The following is a 23,365-nucleotide window of genomic DNA, read 5'->3' on the forward strand; positions in this document are numbered from 1 at the left end:
GAACTGCTCATTGTAGTAGCTCATGATAGTTTCGAACTCCTGTTCTCTTTGTGTCCATCTTCTATGTGCTAGGATTATAGGTAGGCACCACCACACTCAAATGAGGACATTTTCAAAATTATTTTTGGAATCTACTAATATTGGTGCTGGTAACCTGTCTGAGTAAGTTCCCAACAGGCATGGAAAGGCCGGGCTCGTCTTAGGACTGAACCAGAGAAGGCTGCGGTCAGGGTGGGGTAGGAGAATATTGCTCACCAGTGTCCCCGCTCTCAGGAAGGAGGAGCCCATCCTGGCTCAAGGCAGTCAGGCCCTGCCATAGAACATTCCAGTAAAAACTGAACGGAATGTTTTATGTCGCTTCCACTGATATTTCAGCTTTACCAGGCAAGGATTCATGACCCTGTTTCCCCTCTGATGTGGAACTAGCAAGGCACAGCTAGAAGCAGCTTCAACAATTTATCACTGTGGTTAAATCCGCATGAAAAGAGACAACACAGCTGAAGTGTTGTCTGAAAGGAAAATAATGAGTTATTGCCAAAGTTACTGGGATGTGGAGGTTATGACTTCACCATAACCTAGGGTGAGGTAACTGCTAAAACAGAGAGTGAAGGAGAGTCCTCAAACTATAAAGATTAGGGGACAACAAATAGAGAACACAGTTCAATTATTTGTAATTTATCATTCCACAGGAGCATACCACAGCATAGTTATACTTTTAGTTAACTGAGATATAATTTTTACTACCCTTTTAATATTTGTTGTACAACTTTTAATTTTATTTAGTATTGTTATGTATATGAATAAGTGTGGGCCTGTTTGACACATGTGTGAAGGCCAGAAGGCAACCTATGGAGTCAGGTCTCTTCTTCTGTGGTAGCTTTAAGTACTGAATGGAGATCATGAGGTTTGAGCAGCAAACACTTTTACCTGCAGAGCAATCTCAATGGCTTGGTTTATTTTTGTTTGTTTGTTTGTTTGTTTGTTTGTTTATTTTTGTTGTTCTTGTTGTGAGACGATATTCAGTTCCTCTTTCCAGTGCATGCAAGCGTATTGTATAAAGAATTTAATTAGGGCTTGCTTACAATTTCAGAAGTTTAGTTCATTGGAATTGTTACAATGTATTAAATGTATGGCAGAAGGTAGGCAGACATTGTGCTTGACGAGTTAAGAGTTCAATATTTGGATCCCAGGCAGCGGGAAAAGAGAGAGTCATTAGGCCTGGGTTAGACCCCTGAAACCTTAAAGCATTTCCTAGTGATACACTTCCTCGAAAAAGAATGCAACTCCTTCATAAAGGTTATACCTCCTACTCCATTCAAATAGTGCCACTCCCTAAGCATTCACATATGTGAGTTTATGTGGGTCATTTTTATTCAAACTCCCTATCACATTACACTCTTTGGCCTCCATTAAGCTTGCAGCCATATCATAATGCAAAGCTTCATTTAGTCAAATTTCTTCAAAAGTCTCCATAGTCAACACTGTTTAAAAGTCCAAAGTTCAAAGTCTCTTCTGAGATTCATGGCAATGGATTTAACTGCATCCCACAGTAATCAAAACAAAGAGGCATATTTAATAGTTCCAACATACAATGGCACAGAATACACATTACTATTCCAAATGGGAGGAAAAGGAGCATAGTAAGAAAATACTGAACCAAAGCAAGACCAAAAACCATCAGGGCAAACTCCAAGTTCTCTTTTCATGACTGATGTGAAAGTTCCTTTCAGATCTCCAACTCCTTTCAGTTTTGTTGACTACGACAAATATCTCTCGGCCTGGTTCCACACCCAGTCTACAGCCTTTCTTGGCAGATATTCCACGACTCTGTTATCTCCTGTGAAATGATCCAAACTCTAGGGCTCTCCGACGAAGTCTAGCTTTAATTTCATAGCTTACACAATGGCCTTTCTGGCCTCCATGCATGAATAACCCTGACAAACACCTAGACTCAGTGACTTTATTTGGGCAAAGAGCCCATAGCCTCTTTCTTGTATCCTTGACTCTGAAGCCAGAACCTTATGGCCAAAACTGCCCACTTCTGCTGCTTGATGAGACGGGAGCTTTTTTCCCCCTACTCAAATACCTTTTCAACAGCTTTCTGTTGTAGATGCTTTCCTTCACTACTTAAACTTCATTTCCTTTTTACTTTTTAGAAGCTTAGATCAGAGGGATCTTGCCCTGAGAACACCATTCCTTTATTCCATTTAGCATCCAGCTTTTCTTTAAACTTTGTGATTCCTTGAAGATAGGACTTAGCTCCATTACACACCTGGCGTTCCTTTTCTCCTCAAACTGCACATTTTGTATCTCTACTTGCTCAGCTTGCTCCTTTTCAATATAGATCTGCATAAAAATGAACACAAATAACCATAAAACAGAGTCCAGTCGTAGGCTGTCTTGAAATCTTCTCTGCTAATGTCATTAATCCCACACTCTTCAATTTACCCTCCAGCAATTCGTTTTGGACATGAGCAAAAATGTGGCCACCATGATCTTTAGAAATTCTTTACAGGAATGTTCTGTAGACGACATAGCAGTAGTCTTTCTCTTGGAAACTTCTTGAGTTGGCCAAGACATTTTAAATTGCTCTCTGCACTGTCTTCAGTGCCCCATTAGTATGTGCCATTTAGCCATTCAATTGCTACTATATTTGGTGCATTCATAATCTACACTTCTCTGTGACAAGAGTAGCATTGGGTCTACTTGTATCCATTGTATCAACGTGTATCTATCCATTCTTGTATTGGTATTTGACAAGAGAAACCATGTTCTCCAGCTTCCTTACCATGGCACATTCAACAACCAAGCCTTTAATGATGAGAGAAAGGACAAGTGGTTTTATCACTGTTTCTACATTTATAGTAAAATGAAGGAATGTCACTCTTGTGCTAGATAGAAGACTGTGAGCAACTTTAGAAACTGGTGCCAACAAATTGGATCTATCAGAGAGTCACTAAAATGAGTATTTAGAATCTACAACGAGGGGACAACACAGAGATAGAGTGCTTGCAACCACAGACTTGAGATGTACACAGGCTCTTAGGGAAGGGTATGGTATATCTGTCAGTGGCAACCTAGTGTGGGGTGACAATTAACAAACGGTTCATTTTAGATTCATAAAGAATTCATCATAATCCCAGAGCACCAGAGCACAATGTGTTCTCCTAGTAAGCATTTTATATTTTTATCTGTTCATATGTAAAACAGTATTTCTGATTAAGCTCTCCCTGAAATTGAGGCTATAAACATGTTCTTCTTCTTGCCCATTCCACGTGTATATCCTGGAAGGCAATGATCTCACTAGCCCCTGCATTCTCAATTCTACATTCTACAAAGTGATTTATTATAACTCTGTCTCCACATTATGCAGGACTACCTGCATGTAAATTACGAGGAACAATGGTCTCATATTTTAGGTGCCACTTTAGGAAAACATCCTACCTTTGTAGCTGTGAATAAGCTAGTCATTTGCAAACACTAACCCAGGGCCATTCAGAGGCTGTTATTTTACTGTGAAGACCATTAAAGAGAATAATTGGCATCAATAATACTTACTTGCCCATGCAGAAGGAAGGGTACACAGCCATCAGGAGCCTAAATATATAGCCATAATGCAGTATCTACAATTTATAGAAATAAAGCCTAGGAGTAGTAGTGTGCGTATGCAGATCTTCTCCATTCACTTATTTATAGCACTGGCTGTGTACTCTCAGGTAGATAAAATCTCTACCCCAGTTATAAGGGAGGTATTGTGCAGAAGGTTTTTGGGGACATCCACAAAATATTAACTTCCCAAGAGTCGAGAATATGGTGTCCAGAAAACTTATAATAACTGGGTCTCTCTAAACAACCACAAGTCTACTTCAGAATGCAAAATCTGTTATATGCCTAGGGATTGTCATAAAGATTGTGGAAAATGAGAGGGAACAGTTATCATCACACAGACAGATGGATTCCAGTATGAGTCGATGTAGTGGGCACATATTTAAAAAGATATGGAGTTAGGCAAAGAAGGGAACCTCCAAACAATGACAAGGACAACAACAAAGATCATTGCTTAACCTGTTTTGTCAGAGCTGGTGGTGATGGGATTGGTCGTGATGGAGGTGAAGGTAGTCTTTGCGCTGTCCTTGGCAGTGACAGATTTCTGCTTGTTTTTCATGGATTCCAATGCTTTGAGCTTCTTGGCATGTTTCGTGCCTTTGTAGTGGGCCGCAGCCTGGCTCTACAAGGAAGAACACAATGAACCATGCAGTCAGGCTCATTTCTAAACTGGCATTCTCTGTATTACTGCAAATACAGACTGTTTCAATAACTGGTACCATTCAACGTTAACGCTGGTAGGGAATGTCTATAGAATGATGCTTAGAGAGCAATGGAAATTAAAGTCTAAGAGTCAGAAGGGAAAAAATATCCAGTTGCTTCCCTTAATGAACAGAATATTAAAACACCAACATTTTCCTTTTAGAGTGTGTGTGGGGGGGTGCAGGAGTGGGAATTTACCTTTGGTCTTCCACTATAGACACTAGACCTCAGAAAACAATTAACGAAGTCTCTAGTAAAGAGAGAGTCCCCTCTTCTCTGTTCATAACATATAGTTTTTCTTCCTGGGACATGATTGATTAGCATGTACTGTCTACAAGAAGGACTCGTATAACTTAGCATATGTACACTCAGGAGGGTGACCTTGAAAACACAAATGAAAAGGCAAGGCAGAAGTCCAAATGGGGTATGGAAAATCAAGGGTATTTCATAATTCTTCCTTACCATTTGCTTCCTGCCAGGATTTCCTCAGAGAGCCCACTATGATATTTTTCTCCAGCATGATTAGACCCAGAAAGTTCTGTGGCTGTTTAATATCCAAAGTGGTTGATGCAGTTCTTTCCTGGGTGGCTTTTGAAATTATGTTTTAAGGGCAATCTGTATTCCCTGAGGCTACTGTTTATTACAGGTTTGAGGCACTGCCACCTCACAGCTCAATATTGTTTAAACCTTGAGACCTTCCTGTTTCTGCCTTTCCAGTACTGGGGTTTGTAGATCTGCACCATTTCCTTTGGCATATTTTCTAAACACTGTTTTTTAAAAGTTTCTTGAGAGACAATTAAAATAGAAAGTAATTGATTGTGAAATATTTATCAATGTTCACTGAGAAGGACTGCAAAATCACTGGGTTTTGCAGCTAGTGCTAGAATGGCAAATGGATAGACAAGAGTCACTTTTGAAAATCAAAGTCACAATGAAGGACTATAGGTCTGCTGTGTAACTCATTGCTTTCCATTTAATATTGAAGCTAAAATTTTTATTTTACTAATAAAATGGCAATGATTTAATTATAGCAGTTAGAGCAGGCTGGGCCATCAATTACAACATATTTTAATAAAAAAAAAGAACTCCACATCTTCATTTGCATCATTCTGATAAGATGTTCCCAAATGACCGGTATCTTTATTGGAAGAACACTGGGTAAGGAAGTTATATATTAGGAACAGTTTGAACAGAAAGCACTCTCATGTACACGTTTCCAACAACACAGAACATCAGAAAACCCAGTGTAAGCCCAACAAGAAGCTCAGATATGGTGCAGTTAACTGTGAAATCAGTGACTTGTTACATTGACCTGATCAGAAGTGACTCTCACACAAGACTTTGTTTTGTTTATCCTGCCTGGTGCTACACAAATAAAACACAGACTATAGTCAATTAAATTCACACAGGTCACTGCTGTGTAACATTCATTAACACAGTACCCTCCCATTGGTGAATGATAAGAATGTTTTTAAAATGTGCATTTGAAATTTGAATTTTAATGAACAATGCTACTATCTTCACATATGTCTTCCAAATACGCTTATGCTTATAATGTTAAGACAAGTTTACTCCATAGGCCAGCCTGGCCTTGGCCTCATACTTGGGTTGCTCTTGCTTCCGTCTTTTCAATGTTGAATTACTGGTGTGTTGTGTCTGTCGTTCCCAGCTTTAAAATATATATCTTAAAAGATCCTAGAAAAATCTACAGTTTCAGGGAGTAATAGGAGATTTTTCTATAACACAGCATACTCTAGGTGAATGAATTTACTATGAAATTAAAATGTATACTACAAAAAAAATCCCTGCGACAGAACAAGCACATTCCACAAAGAGAGCAAAGCCTTCTGCGCAGGTGCAGAAGCCTGATGCTCTCCCATGGCTCAGGAAGGATTGGGGATTCGAGGGTGACAGAGTGCACAGGAGTTGGGGGTTCTTGATTGACATAGCTAATATGTGGAGATTGAAAATAAATCAATTAAATGCATATTCATACTCGTTTTCACCAAGTGATACCCTTGAAGGACCATGTCAATCACCTTGGTTACAGCCTACCTAGGTTTTTCCAACTGTGTATTTGAAGTGGACAAAAGAAGAGCAAGGTATAGAAAGTTGTGAAGTGTTGCGGGGCTGTAGGATGTGTAGAATTTGAGATAAATGGAGTACAGTGGTGGAGACCAGCAGAGGATGATAATTGAGTGTGAATGAGAGTCAGCATATGTAGACTAAAAATGGAGGGGGGAGTTCAGATTTGGGGAAAAAAAAGACCAAAGACAGACCAAGGTGGTTATCTTAGATATTTTGAATTTCATTCAACTCTGACTTTTTATTGAGTTCGGAGACTACCCTCGGGGTATTGTGGTATAACGGTTCTAATCTATGCCTACTCTGCTTAGTTCCTGTCTTGACTCACGGTTGTTAGAGTTTGTCTGAAGGCAGAAATCCAGCCAACCTGCCTCTTGGTTAGGTCCTGCGGATGCCTGAGAGGTGAGTAGGAGCATCTCTCAGTCTGTGTCGCTGTGGACAAGGCTGCGTCCAGAGCAGCGGTGCTTCCAGGGGACTTTCAAAAGGAACACTGGGCAAAGACTTGCCTTGGGGCTCTTCTGCTTCTTTTTGAAGAGAATATAAAGAAGCGTAAACGGAGCCCTGCGAGGCTAGTTTGGATAGTCACCTGTCAGTTGCTGAGTTAAGCCGTTCACAGAAATGTAAGAATCCCAAAGAGACGAGCAAATGTCCTGTCTTGTTTTGTACTTTGTGTTTCTTTTATTTTTATTTTTTAGGTGTGTCTTTTTTTAGTTTTTTCTTTTCTTTTATTGAATATGTTCTTTATTTACATTGCAAATGTTATCCCCTTTCCTGGTTACCCCTCTGGAAGCCCCCTACTACCTGCTTCCATGAGGGTGCTCCCCCTCCCTTGCATCTTCCTGCCATGACATTCTCCTACATTGGGGTAGCAAGTCATCACAGGACCAAGGGCCTCTCCTCCCATTGATGCCTGACAAGGCTCATCCTCTGCTAGATATTTGGCTGGATCCATGGGTTGTTCCAACTCTTTGGTTGATGGTTTAGTCCCTGGGAGCTCTGGTGGGTCTGGTTGGTGAGTGCCTCCTAAAAGAAACTGGGAAGAGAATACACTAGCAGCTTGACAGCACTCCTGAAAGCTCTGTAACAAAAAGAAGCAAATACACCCAAGAGGAGTAGATGGCAGGAAATAATCAAATTCAGGGCTGAGATCAACCAAGTAGAAACACAAAGAAACTATACAAAAATCAATAAAACCAGGAGCTGGTTCTTTGAAAAAAATCAACAATATAGATAAACCCTTATCAAGAATAAACAGAGGGCACAGAGACAGTATCCAAATTAATAAAATCAGAAATGAAAAGGGAGACATAACAACGGAAACTGTGGAATTAAACAGAATCATCAAATCCTACTACAGAAACCTCAATACCTGGAATACTTGGAGCATTGTACTGTTTTAAGCACAAACGTTGTCAACATTAAATGAGCACATATGTTTAAGTTGAGATGACTTCAAATTCTATACTTCATAACTAAAGCAGAATCATGCACACATAGGCCAATATGGCAGAATTATACTGTAATGGGTGACTTTTAAAGAAGCGAATGGTGAGGCGATCATGTTATAGAAATCACTGCATGGATGTCACTCTTGGGCTAGCATATGGCCTCTTGGAGTTTAACATATGTTATCACAGAGGTATGTCGTGCATAAGAGGACAGTGCCATTCTAAACTCTCCTCAATTCTATTGCAGGCTTCCTCATCTGCTGATATTTTTAACTTTTTTATTTTTTTAATTTTTTTTACATTTTTTTAAATTTTATTTTTCATGGATATTTTATGTATTTATATTTCAAATGTGATCCACTTCCACACACACCCCTGCTCCCATACACCCCACTCCCTGCTCCCCATGCTTCTATGAGGATGCTCCCATTTCCACTCACCCACTCCCAACTCAATGCCCTGATATTCCCCTACATTGAAAAACAATACTTCAGAGTACCAAGAGCTTTTCCTCCTAAGGATGCTGGACAATGACATCCTCTGCTACATATACAGCTGGAGCCATGAGTCCCTCAATGTGTACTTATTTGTTCATGGTTTAGACCCTTGGAGATGTGGTAGGGTCTGGTTGGTTGATATTGTTGTTCTTTCTATGGAGTTGCCAACCCATTGAGCTCATTAAGTCTATTCTCTAACACCTCCACTGGAGTCTGCTTCTTCAGTCCAGTGGTTAGCTCCAAGCATCCTCATCTGTACCACTAGAACTCTGACAGAGACTCCCAGGAGACATCCACATCAGGCTCTTGTCAGAAAGCGCTTCTTGGCATCAGCAATAGTTACTGGGTTTGGTGGCTGCAGATGGGATGGATCCCCAGGTGGGGGAGTCCCTGGATAACCTTTTCTTCAGTTCCTGCTCCACTCTGTCCCTGTATTTCCTCACATGAGTATTTTGTTCTCCTTTCTAAGAAGGACTGAAACATCCACATTTTGGTCTTTCTTCTTCTTGAGCATCATATGATCTGTGAACTTTTTCTTAGGTATTCCAAGATTTTGGGCTAAAATCTACTTATAAGTGAGTGCATATCATGTGTGTTCTTTTGTGACTGGGTTAGCTCACTAAAGATGGTAATTTCTAGTTCTATCCATTTGCCTATGAATTTCATGAAGTCATTGATTTTAATAGCTGAGTAGTACTCCATTGTATAAATGTACCACATTTTCTGTATCAATTCCTTTGTTGAAGGGCACCTGGGTTCTTTCCAGCTTCTGGATATTATAAATAAGGCTGCTATGAACATAGTAGAGTCCTTGTTATATACTGGAGCATCTTTTGGGTATATGCCCAGGAGTTGTATAACTGGGTCCTCAGGTAGTACTATGTTCAATTTCCTGAGGAGCCACCAGACTGACTTCCAGAGTGGTTGTACCAGCTTGCAATCCCACCAACAATGGAGAGGTGTTCCTATTTCTCTACATCCTCGAAAGCATCTGCTGTCACTTGAGTCTTTGACCTTAGCCATTCTGACTGGTGTGAGGTGGAATCTCACTGTTGTTTTGATTTGCATTTCCCTGATGACTAAGGATGTTGAACATTTCTTTAGGTGCTTCACAGCCATTCAATATTCTTCAGTTGAGAATTCTTTGTTTACCGCTGTGCCCTAATTTTTAATAGGATTATTTGATTCTGTGGAGTCTAAGTTCTTGAGTTCTTTGTATGTATTAGATATTAGCATTCTATCAGATGTAGAATTGGAAACTATCTTTTCCAAACCTCTTGATTACTGTGTGCATCTGCATTCATTCAGCAATTTAGTATGGCAAAGTGGCTTAGCAGCTTAGAGCACTTGCTGCTCTCGCAGAACACACAGGCTTGCTTCCCGGTATCCGCACCAGGGTGCTCAACTGTCAGTAACTGCAGTTCCAAGGGATCTGTGACTCTCTTCTGCCTTGTGGAGTTCATAGAAACAGTGTGAACATTTGGGCACACACACACACACACACACACACACACACACACACACACACACACGAATAAAGCTATGTACATCTTTAACATCAAGATCCAGGAAAAAGGGCTACCAACATGAGGACCTGCTTACAATTACGAGGATTTGAGCGTAATATAAGTATTTTTGGATAAATCCAATTAATACTATCATATTTGACATGCTCATCTTAAGAATTTTCTCTAGGAATTTATTCTGGTAAAAGTACCTGCTGGGGCTCAGAGACCAATACACCAACAATGAGAATTTGGCTTTCTCCCCTCCTTCTGCTCCACAGTACAGGGACAAGCTTGCTTTTAGTTTCTGGTATTTGACAAAAGCATTTCTAAGAGTTCAGCACAAGAGTCATGCAGCCCTTTCCTCCTTTTTATCCTTCCTTGCTCTTATCAAAGAAAGGAGACTGAAACTTAGCAATGCCCATACCCTCCAAAAAGGTTTTGACCTATGATCAATTCAAAGAGTTTAGGCTAATAAACTACCTGAGAAATAAGACAATGTTCGTTTGTTTGTTTTTCCTATATTTCTTTTCTTTATCATCCCATAACTCATCAGCACCTGCCCAAACCCAAACTCCTCTCCATTCTGACAAATTGGAAAGATATCCAGATTGAAGCTACTGACAGCCTAGAGCCTTATTGTGTTACTCCATATGCCCATATTAAGTTTATGTACATTTTTTACTTCCAGTCTGTCTGTAGTGAGTTTGTTCAATAGACTCAAATGAGCAAGTTATCAAAAATTTGTAAAACCAAAGTGTGAGGTTTTAACCATTAATATGAAACCATTTAAAGATTAAACACTTATAGAAGTGTTAAATTCATATAGTATAAGGGGTTTGCAAGCCCACGAGGCAGCTTAGTATCCTGAGATTTCCCATTTGTTTTAGTGTTAGAGTCATAGACACCTTGTGATAATGTACTTAGCAATTTAGTTTCTTAAGCTACATGGATAATGTGCACAAGCCCTTCTCCAAACACGTTCCCTACCATCCTCTTCCTGTCTGAACTTTCTTTAGTGGCATGCTCAGTGAGATACAACTGTGTCCACTATTAACTATTTACAGAGAATCTCCTATAAACTTCTGCCTTTGTAGGATTGGATAAGTATAAAATTCAAATCAAATGATTTATGGGTAGATACTTACATGGTATGAACAATGTATATATGACAACCAGTCAATCAGAATAGAGAATTACTGAAATCATGCCCCTTAGTAACTAACTCCTCTTTCGTTTGGACCCCATAAAAGGAAGAGCGAACAGTAGACAGGCCCTTGGAGATCCTCACTCACATGATTACCACCAAAGTAGATAGCATCACAAGACCATCACTTTGCTTCAAATAAAGTTTGTCTTGCCCTTCCTGCAAATCTGTAAGTACTTTTGATAAGAGTCCAACAACTTGGAAACATTAGACATGAGGTCAGACCAATGGGGATAAAAGTGTAAATCCCCATGAACCATTATCAGAAGCACATTTCCAAATTGGGCCCTGGGGAACATGACTTGTAATCTCAGCTGTCAGAGAGGCTAAATAGGAGAATTTGAAGTTTAAGTCCTACCTGTATAGAGTGAGTTCAAGGCCAACCTATATGACTTAGTGAGATGCTGTCTTAAGAATGAAATGCCAATGGGGTTGGGGATTTAGCTCAGTGGTAGAGCGCTTGCCTAGCAAGTGCAAGGCCCTGGGTTCGGTCCCCAGCTCCAAAAAAAAAGAAAAAAGAAAAAAAAAGAATGAAATGCCAAAGGACATCTGAGGATATATCTCAGTGCTAGTATGCTTGCCCAGTACGGACAAAAATGTATGTTCAAACTCTAGTATTGCCAAAACCAAAAGAAACAACAACAACAACAAAAAGTGTGCATCCTTTTCTAAAATTCCAGTTCTCGGGAGTTTGAGGCATGAGGATCAGGAATTCAAGGCCAGCATGTGCTATGTGAGACTACAAGAGAAAGAGGGAAGAGAGAGGGGAGAGAGAGAGAGAGAGAGAGAGAGAGAGAGAGAGGGGGGGGGGATTAAATCCTATAGACAAGTGAAAAGCACCCACATCTGTGTCTGTTTTTACAGATGTTAGTTATATTGGTGTCATCCATACCTATCTACAGCTCTCTATATAGAAACATTTATCCAGAAGAGATGAACTGAAAACATGGAATTAAAATGGAAAGCATGCATTCTAGTCAATTAACTTGTAGCCTTCTAGATGTTGTTTTCTGAGTTTCTTCTCCTTTTCTGATGTTATTTTTCCTGTCTAAGGTAATTATTGTTCCAGAGTGAACTCTGATGTCATCACTTTTACCTACAGATTATGTTCTACTGCTCTTCTATGGTCCAAGTTGTGGCAGGTAAAGAAAAATGATACGTTATGTTACAATAATAAATAGTAATTGTATACAATGATGATAATAATGAGGAGGAGGGTGATGATGATAAATATTAGGGAAAAACTATGTCCCATGCCAGAACTTTTGGAATTTTGCTATAGGAATGTATCTGATTCCATTTTGCTTAGGATGTGTCTTGGAGTTAGGCATGTCTAAGTTCTTTATTATCTGTTCCTTTCTCTTATTGAGGGAGTTGTTAGATAGAAAAGGCACACACAAAACACACTAAAAAGCCAGGGTTGCATTTTCTCTGCTACATTATTTAATACAACATTTGAAGAAGAAATTTAAAGGTAAACCAGTTTGCAGTTTTCTAGATTTTTCCTTACCTCTGTCAGTTCTCACATGCAAGAGGGAAAATCCATTAGACTGAAATTGTTAGCCCTTAGCTGCATCTCCCATCCAGAACACGCAATGATCTGTATCTTCTGATGGTATAGTTAAGAATTCATGTAGCCGACTCTACTAGTAATGAATTTTTACTGGTGTGGTGTACCAACATAGAAACCATAACAGAGTGACACACTTTTTGAGTTCATGTAATAGGTGCTTTTATTCTTTTATACTCTGATACAAAAATTAATAGTAACCATGGGAACAAAATGGGAAGGTAGTATCAGAAAAGTAATTTTCACATACTACCAATTTCAAGGCATTGGGGGGGGGGGTCTAAATAAATCTACAAAAAAGATTTATGCTTTATTTTCCCAGACATATGACAAACATTTATAGCCAAAGAAAATATTTGTTGGTTTTGTTGTGTGGATGAAAAAAATCTGTATAGATGCATTCATTTGTCTTATAAATATTGTTGCTGTGATTAGTAAGCATGAAGCAACTAATAATTTTATTCTTTTTAAAGATATTTATTTATTATAAGCAAATGGTAGCTGTCTTAAGACACACCAAAAGACAGCATCAGATTTTATTACAGATGGTTATGAGCCAGCATGTGGTTGCTGGGATTTGAACTCAGGACCTCTGGAAGACCAGTCAGTGCTCTTAACCACTGAGCCATCTCTCCAGCCCCCAACTTTATTTTTCTAACTTGTACAGTAGAGTACTTATTTGAATGTAGACTCTTTACTTACTTCTTGCTATGGAGAAGAGCATAGCATCTGAGCATGCAGAACTTACACTGCTGTATCTGCCTGAGAGTTAAATAGTGGCAGAGAATAAGGTTGGGTTTTGAAAGCTGGTACTCAAGATCAATTCTAGTTTGAAAAGATATAACCTCTGTCTAAATTTTCTTAATCTGCTCTAGGTTATGTTCAGGTGTCTTTAGTGAGTGTTAATTCTAAGGATAGAATTGTAAATGTTCCAGGTTTGTGAATAATGGAGAAAAATCAGAGAAATCACCTGGTCTAACTATTGAGTCAGTGCACAGGATGCTTTCCCAGCACTTTGTTCATAGTATGAATGTCACAACCATTTCTAAAGTCTGGAGACAAATGAGAGATTGTGGAACTAATTATGTCCCAGGGTCAAGTTGTCATAGGAATTTGTGCTCTGGGATGACATGAGTGTACTCTCTAAGTAGTCTTTGACTTTGTTCTGTACACGAGTTACAATGTCTGTCTCCAGCAAGAAAAATCACTCTCACTGGAGATAAAAGAGCACCGGCACTTTCATTCATTCTCTAAAGAAAAAAATGCTACAAGAAGAAATCCTTTTCAAGCTCTGATGACTAGTTTTCTCCTCCTGAGTCCATTTACTGCCTAATGAGATGTTACAACCTCTAGTATTGGGTGTGTATCTGTTATGGTACCACAGAGGGTTAAGCGTCTATTCCAGCCACAACCTGAATCCCATGTAGAAACTAGAAATCAAAATGCTCCTTTTTCTGTCCCTAGAATTCACTAGCCATCTCTAAATACTTGTCAACTAAATGCATGTTGAATTAATATCTCCTGTTGATTTTTAAATGGAGATATGCAAATGGCGTCTCAGTGGATTTGCATGTGAGCAGGGTTCAACTTAATTCTCTGCTGTTGCTTGGCATTGTGCCCTGTCTGCTGAACATACTTCAGGGGAATTTTATGGCACTTAATGTGGGCAAAGCATCTGGCACAAACACAAACTATTTTCTTTTCTCCCGGGAGGAAGCTTATCATGAACCACAAATTGTGCAATTTATGAGCACTTGCTTTGCATAGAAGGTGTATAAGGGATAATTTCGTGATGGTTTGCGTTTACAGATTTATAGTGAATAACAATTTAGGTTATTGCAGGAAATACTTTAGATAACTGCAGTGATGACTTTACAGTTTTAAGGGTTATCTGGAACATCAAATTCTTTCGAATAGGCAGAAATTATCGATACTTGGAAACTTTTGTTATAGCATGTTTCATGTGCTTCCATTTTCAACCCACGTAGGAGCTGACCCTGTGTCACAGCTCTCTGTACCCAGATCCTGTGCGGAGAGAGCTGGATTCTCAGAAGTGCGGACAATCCTAAGAGCACAGGTGAGACCTTCCCTTCTGCTCATATTCCTGCCCCAAGAAGAACCCGCTTGGAGCCCTTTGGACACAGGAACCTAGGAGCAGTCTGGTACAGGATCCTTTTGGTGTTTGTCATCACCCAGAGCAGACCCTATGCCACATCCCTCTGTATCCAGATCCCGCTGGGATGAAGGTGCTCTCCAGAAGTCCTGACACACAGGCTTAAAGAAGGGTCAAGCCACTGACAGAAACGACAAGAGCAGCTAACACCAGAGATGAGCAGATGGCAAGAGGAAAAGGCAAGAGCCTGAGCAAAAGAAATCAAGGCATCATCAGAGCCCAGTTCCCCCACCACAGCAAGCCCTGGATACCCAACACCAGAACAGCAAGGTTTTAATTTAAAATCACAACTCATAATGATGTTAGAGGATGTTAAAAAGAACATAAATAACTCGCTTAAAGCAAAACAGGACAACACTGGTAAATAAATAGAAGCCCTTAAAGAGGAAACACCAAAATCCCTTAAAGAATTACAGGGAAACACAAACACACAGGTGAAGGAATTGAACAAAACCATCCATAATCTAAAAATGGAAATAGAAACAATAAAGAAATCACAAAGGCAGACAACCCTGGAGATAGAAAACCTAGGAAGAAGATCAGGAGTCATAGATGCAGGCACCGCCAACAGAATACAAGGGATAGAAGAGAGAATCTCAGAAGCAGAAAATACCATAGGAACATTCACACAACCATCATAGAAAATGGAAAATGCAAAAAACTCCTAACCCAAAACATCCAGGAAATCCAGGATACAATGACAAGATCAAACCTAAGGATAATAGGTGAGGAAGAAAGTGAAGATTCCTAACATACAGGGCCAATAAATATCTTCATCAAAGTTATAAAAGAAATCTTGCCAAACCTAAAAAAAGAAATGTCCATAAACATAGAAGAATCCTATAGAACTCCAAATAGATTGGACCAGAAAAGAAATTCTTTGTCACATAATAGTCAAAACACGAAATGCACAAAACAAAGGAAGAATAATAAAACCAGTAAAGACAGAAGTTCAAGCAACAGCAGACCTATCAGAATTACACCAGATTTCTCAACAGAGACCATGAAAGCCAGAAGATCCTGGGCAGATGCCATTGAGACCCTGAGAGAAATCAAATGCCAGCCCAGGCTACTATATAAAGCAAAGTCTCAATTAACATAGATGTGAGAAACCAAGATATTCCATGACAAAAAACACATTTACACAGTATCTTTCCATAAATCCAGCCCTACAAAAGATAATCTTTGGAAAACTCCAAGACAAGGAGGGAAACTACATCCTAAAAAAGCAAGAAAGTAATCTAATTTCAACTAACCCCAAAGAAGATAGCCACAGAAACATAATACTACCACTAACAACAAAAATAACAGGAAACAACAATCATTGGTCCCTAATATCTCTCAACATCAATGGGATCAATTCCTCATTAAAATGATATAGACGAAAAGACTGGATAAATAAAGAGGATCCAGCATTTTGTGCAGATAGAAAATATACCTCAGTGACAAAGACAGACACTTCCTCACAGTAAAAGGTTAGAAAACAATTTTTTTCAAGCAAATGGTCTCAAGAAACAAGCTGGAGTATCCATTCTAATATCAAATAAAATCACCTTTAAACAAAAAGTTATCACATTAGAAAAGAAAAAAAACTTGATATTTATCAAAGGAAAAATCCAACAAGATGAACTCTCAATCCTGCATGTAGAAGCTCCAAATGGAAGAACGCCAATGTTAATAAAAGAAACTTCACCAAAGGCTAAAGCACACATTACACCTCATACAATAATAGTGGAGACCTCAACACCCAACTCTCATCAATGGACAGATCATGGGAACAGCAACTAAACAGAGACACAGTGAAACTAACAGAAGTTATGAAACAAATGGATTTAAAAGATTATTTGTAGAACATTTCGATCCTAAAACAGAAGAATAAACCTTCTTCTAACTACTTGATGGTACCTTCTCCAAAATTGAGTATAATTGATCACAAATCAGTCCTCAATAGATACAAGAAGATTGAAATGATACCATACAGCCTATCAGATCACCATGGACTAAGGCTGGTCTTCAATAACAAAAACAACAGAAAGCCCCCCACACACGGAAGCTGAACAACGCTCTACTCAGTGATAACTTCGTGAAAGAAGAAATAAAGAAATTAAAGAATTTAATGTAAATAAAGGCACAACATACACAAACTTATGGGACACAATGAAAGCAGTGCTAAGAGGAAAACTCATAGCTCTGAATGCATCCAAAAGGAAACTGCAGAGAGTATACACTAGCAGCTTGACAGCAAACTTAAAGGTCTAGAACAAAAAGAAGCAAATACACCCAAGAGGAGTAGACATCAGGGAACAAAAATCAAACTCAGGGCTGAAATCAACCAAGTAGAAACAAAAAGAACTACACTGGGAATCAACAAAACCAGGAGCTGGTTCTTTGAGAAAATCAACAAGATAAATAAATCCTTAGCTAGACCACATAGAGGGCACAGATATACAGTATCCAAATTAGCAAAATCAGAAATGGAAAGGGAGACATAAGAACAGTAACTCGGGCAACATCATCACATTCTACTTACCAAGGCCTATACTCAACAAAACTGGAAAATCTGAATGAAATGGACAATTTTCTAGACAGATACCAGGTATCAAAATTAAATTAGTATCAGATAAACCATCTAAACAGTGTCATAACCCCTAAAGAATTAAGAGGAGTCATAAAATGTCTCCCAACCAAAAAAAGCCTAGGACCAGATGGGTTTAGTGCAGAATTCTATTAGACCTTCAAATAGAAGACATAATATGAATACTTTCCAAACTATTCCACAAAATGGAAACGGAAGCAACACTGCCCAACTCCTTCTATGAAGCCACAATTATTATTATACCTATACCACACAAAGGCCCTACAATGAAAGAAAACTAAAGATCAATATCCCTTATTGATATTGACTCAAAAATATTAAAAAAAATTCTTTCAAACTGAATCCAAGAACACATCAAAACCATCATTCATCATAAGCAAGTAGGCTTCATCCCTGGGATGCAGGGATGATTCAATATACAGAAATCTATGCATGTAATCCACTATATAAACAAAATCAAAGAACACATGACCCTCTCATTAGATGCTGAGAAAGCATTTGACAAAATTCAACACCTTTCACGTTACAATTCTTGAAAAATACCAAGAACTCAAAGTTCTACCTAAATATAGTAAAAGCAATATACAACAAACCAGTAGCCAACAACAGACTAAAGGGAAATAAACTGGAAGCAACGCTACTAAAATCAGGGACTAGACAAGGTTGCCCTCTTTCTCCCTACCTATTAAATGGAGTGCTTGAAGTCCTAGCCAGAGCAATTAGACAAAAAAATTAGGTGAAAGGGATACATATTGAAATGGATGAAGTGAAAATATCACTATTTGCAGATGATATGCTAGTACATTAAGTGACCCAAAAAATTTCACCAGAGAACTCCTTAACCTGATAACGAACTCCAGCGAAATGGCTGGATACAAAATTAACTCAAACAAATCAGTAACCTTCCTCTACTCGAAGGGTACAAAGGCAGAAAAAAATTATAGAAATGACACCCTTTACAATAATCACAAATAATATAAAAACCTTAGTATGACTCAAACCAAGCAAGAGAATGAACAGTATACAAGAACTTCAAGTCTCTGAAGTATAAATTAAAGAAGATATCAGAAGATGGAAAGACCTCCCATGCCCAACCTCCCTCTGCATTACAGAGCAATAGTCATAAAAACTGCATGGTATTGGTACAGAGACAGGCAGGTAGATCAATGGAACAGAAATGAAGACCCAGAAATGAACCCACACACCTATGGTCACTTGATTTTAGACAAAGGAGCTAATATCAACTAGTGGAAAAAAGATAGTATTTTCAACAACTGGTGCTGGTTCGACTGGATGTCAGCATGCAGAGAAATGCAAATCAATCCAGGTCAAGTCAAAATGGATCAAGGACCTCCACATAAAAACTGATACACTCAAAAATAGAAGAAAAAATGGGGAAGAGCCTCGAACACATGGGCACTGGGGAAAATTTCCTGAAAAGAGCATCAATGTCTTACGCTCTAAGATGAAGAATCAACAAATGGAACTTCATGAAATTGCCAATCTTCTGTGAGGCAAAGGACACTGTCATTAGGACAAAAGGGCAACCAACAGATTGGGAAAAGCTTCTTTACCAATCCTACATCCGATAGAGGGTGAATATTCAAAGAACTCAAGTAGTTAGACTGCAGAAAGTCAAATCATCCTATTAAACAGTGGGGTACAGAGCTAAACAAAGAATTCTCAAATGATTAATATCAAATGGCTGTGTAGCACCTAAAGAAATGTTCATCGTTCTTAGTCATCAGGGAAAGGCAAATCAAAGTAATCGCAAGATTCTACCTCACACTAGTCAGAACAGCTAAGATCAAAAACTCAGGTGAGAACAGATGCTGGTAAGGATGTGGAGAAATAGGACATTTCTGCTTTACTGGTGGGATTGCAAGCTGGTACAACCACTCTGGAAATCAGTCTGGATGTTCTTCAGACATTTAGGCAGAGTACTACGTGAGGACCCAGATAAAACATTCCTGGGCATATCCCCAAATATGTTCCAACATATAACAAGGACACACGCCCCACTATGTTCCCCGCAGCCCTTTTCATAAGAGATTGAAGCTAGAAATAACCCAGATATCCTTCAACAGAGGAATGGATACAAAAAATGTGGTACATCTACACAATGGAATATTACTCAGCTATCAAAAACAACGACTTCATGAAATTCTTATGCACATGGATGGAAGTAGAAAATACCTTTCTGAGTGAGGTAAACCAATCACAGAAAAACACACATGATATGCACTCACCGATAACTGGACTTTAGCCCAAAAGCTCGGAATACCCAAGAAACAATTTATAGACCACATGATGTTCAAGAAGAAGGACGAACAAAGTGCAGATGCTTCAGATCTTCCTTGAAGGGGGAACTAAAATATTCATAGGAGGAAATAAGGAGATAAAGTTTGGAGCGGAGACTGAATGAAAGGGCATCCAGATACTGCTCCACCTGGGGATCCAGCCTATATACACACAGCCACCAAAACCACACACTATTGGTGATGCCAAGAAGTGCATGCTGACAGGAGCCTGATACAGCTGTCTCCTGAGAGGTTTGCCAGAGCATGACAAATACAGAGGCAGATGCTAGCAGCCAACCATTGAACTGAGAAGTGCATCCCTATTGGAGGAGTTAGAGAAAGGATTGAAAGAGATGAAACGGTTTGCGCCCTCATAAGAACAACAATACCAACCAACCAGAGATCCCAGGGACTAAACCACCATCCAAAGAGTACACATGGACAAATCCATGGCTTCAGCTACATATGTAGCAGAGGATGGCCTTGCTGGTCACCAATGGGAGGAGAAGCCAAGGCTGGACACTCCCGGCCCCCAGTGTAGGGGAATGTCAGAGCGAGGAGGTGGGAAAGGGTAGATGGGTGGAGAAACACCCTTATAGAAGAAGGGGGAAGGAGGATTGAATAGGGGTTTTATGGACTTGAAACCAGGAAACATAATAACATTTAAAATGTAAACAAAAAGTATCCCCACCCCCCAAAATCATGCCAAAAAGGAAGTTCCATGCTCTAAAACTACTGAGAAATTATGTCCTCGATAATCTATATTCTCTATAGTAACGTACATCCTCAAAGTAATGTATCTCCTATATTTGTTCAAGAGATGCACCTAGAGAAAATATCAGTCTCCAAGTCTTCATCAGTCAGGATAAGCTTCACCATACAGCTTTGTACAATTCCTAATCCTAAATAAGTGAATCTAATTGATTATCGTGTTATTCCTTTTTCTTTTTAATTATGTGTGTGAATGTTTTTCAGGTGTGGAGTAAAATTGCCCATGAATGTCAAAGGAGGCACCAAATTCACTCATTCTACAGTTATAGCCAGGAACCAAATTTGGATACCCTGGGAGAGCAGTAAGTTAAGAGCAGCAAGTGTCCTTAATCACTGTCCAGTTCTCTGCTTCTCAAACTTCCTAATGCTGTGACCCTTTAATGCAGTCCCTCATGTTATAGTGATCCTCAAACATAAAATTATTTTGTTGCTACTTCATAACTGAAATGTTGCTACTGTTATGTATCATAATGCATATATCTGATATGTGACTGCCAAAGGGGTCACGATCCAGAGGTTGAGAATAGCTATGAATCTAAACCCTTCATTTTTTTAAGAGATCTTATCCCAAAGACCGCCTTCTAAAGAGTGCAGTTACCTCTAAGACTTATGAGGCATTCAGCATGATATGCATTTCATCCAGAAGTTTTGCTTTTTCTTCATTTTTTGTTTTTGTTTTGGCTTTTGCTTTGAGACAGGGTTTCTCTGTGGCAGGCCTGGAATTCACTTTGTAGACCAGTCCGGCCTTAACATACAGAGATTTACCCTCTTCTACCTCCCAGCTGGTGGGATTAAAGTCATACACCATCAAACCCAGTGTTTTTTGTTTGTTTATTTTAACTATTTAACCTTTTTAAATTCTTTTTACACTCCAGAATCCATCCCCCTCCAGGTCACTCTCTGTCTGTTTCACATCCCAAACTTCCTTCCCCCATCTCCACGAGGATGTCCCCACTCCCCAGTTCCTGCACCCCACCAGAACCCCACTCTCTGGGGCTTCCAGTCTCTTGAGGGTTAGGTGCATCTTCTATGGCTGAACCCAGATCCTGAAGTCCCCAGTGTTGGGGGCCTCCTATCAGCTGGTGTATGCTGCCTGGATGGTTGACCATTGTCTGAGAGATATCAGGGTCCTGGTTCACTGAGACTGCTGGTCCTCCTACATGGTCATCCTTCTTAGCATCTTCTAGCTTTCCCCTTACTAAATCACAGAGGTCATGAGCTTCTGTCCATTGGCTGGGTGTAAATATCTACATCTGACTCTTTCAGCTGCTTGTTGGGTCTTTTGGAGGGCAGTTGTGGTAGGCCCCTTTTGGTGAGTACTCCATAAGTAATATTGGCAGGCCTTGGGGCCTTCCCTTGAGCTGGATCCCACTTTGGGTCTGTCACTGGACCTTGTTTTCCTCAGACCTCTTCTCCATTTCAATCCCTGTAGTTTTTTCAGACAGGAACAATTATGGGTCAGAGTTTTTGACTGTGGGATGGCACCCTACTTCGTGTCCTATCTTCTGCTGGAGGAGGACTCTACAAGTCCCCTCTCCCCACTGTAGGGCATTTCATCTAAGGTCCCTTTGAGTTCTGAGAGTCTCTCACCTTCTAGGTCTCTAGTCCATAAAAGCAATTTACTGTAAACCAATAGCCAATATCAAATTAAATGGAGAGATACTTGAAGCAATCCCACTAAACTCAGGGACAAGATAAGGATGCTCACTTTCCCCATATCAAAGTGCTAGCCAGAACAATAAGACAATGAAAAGAGATCAAGGAGATACAAACTGGCAAAAAGAAGTAAATATATCGCCAAAAATTCTACCAGAGAACTTCTACAGCTGATGATCAACTTCAGCAAAATGGTTGGATATAAAATTAACTCAAATAAATCAGTAGCCTTCCTTTATAGAAATGATAAAAAGGCTGAGAAAGAAATTAGGGAAACAACTCCCTTCACAATAGCCACAAATAACATAAAATATCATAGGGTAACTCTAACCAGATTATTTTTTAAATTATTTATGCTTTTGGCTTTTTCTTTAATGTGACTTCTCCATCTGTAAGTATGCCTGCCTGTTAGCAGAGGGTATCAGATCCCAATACAGAGGACTGTAAGCCACCATGTGGTTGCTAAGAATTAAACTCAGAACCTCTGGAAGACCAGTGAGTGCTCTTAACTGTGCGTCCATCTCTCCAGACCTCATCCAGAGGTTATGTCAGAGTTGAACATCACGTAGATCCCTGAAGCACTTTGGTATGTTATGAAAAGTTGATAATTTGCTGTCACAGATAACCCTCAAACCCCGATTTCTTGTGGGTGGAGTTAACACATACTCAAATTTTCTAGCTCTTCATTTATTTACAAAGAACTCACTGCACAGTTACTGCGAACCAGACATAATTATAGTATATGGTCTGGAGATTACAGATGATGTCTAGGCTGCTGCTAAATTGGGGAATTAAATGACAACAGATGGTAAGTAGGGTTCCTGAGAAATGTCATTTGTAAGACAAATACATTTTTCTGTTTAGACATTGAAACCCAATACCCAGTCAGCTGCATCTTTTAAATGAATGAACTCAGATTCCGGCTGACAGTTATGTGGCTAAATATTTACATTTTTTAAGTGAACTAAAGCATACTTCAGCACTTAGCTACTCTCACAAAAATCTTTTCTTAGAGGGTAAGTGCTTTCCTCCTTGACCTTCACATATCAACCATAGCAAATCGTCCTTTTCCCAGGCAAACAGCACAGTGAATTGACTAGGAGAAAAAGAATACATTTGTCCCTGTTGAGTAGAATATACTCAATAGTGGCTCAGTATTTGGCTTTTGAAAGCCAACTTCAGACTATTAAAGTTCCACTGTTAGAATAGTGAAGTGCAATGGCCATTGTCCAGCTACAGAAGGCTACAA

At 39.4% G+C, this 23,365-nt stretch overlaps 1 protein-coding gene across 7 annotated transcripts in view; it reads right to left on the reverse strand.

Annotated features, from left to right (window-relative positions):
• The window catches only part of Zfp385d (zinc finger protein 385D), a 380,934-nt gene that overhangs the window by 82,702 nt on the left and 274,867 nt on the right, over nt 1–23,365 (reverse strand). For 6 of the 7 annotated variants that reach the window (NM_001013992.1, XM_063274196.1, XM_039093237.2 and 3 more), the window contains 1 exon segment: nt 4,066–4,228. In NM_001013992.1, coding sequence (NP_001014014.1) covers nt 4,066–4,228 — 163 coding nt within the window. 7 annotated transcript variants of the gene reach the window in all.

This window comes from Rattus norvegicus, chromosome 15 (assembly GCF_036323735.1).
Source record: "Rattus norvegicus strain BN/NHsdMcwi chromosome 15, GRCr8, whole genome shotgun sequence".
Lineage (NCBI taxonomy): Eukaryota > Metazoa > Chordata > Mammalia > Rodentia > Muridae > Rattus > Rattus norvegicus.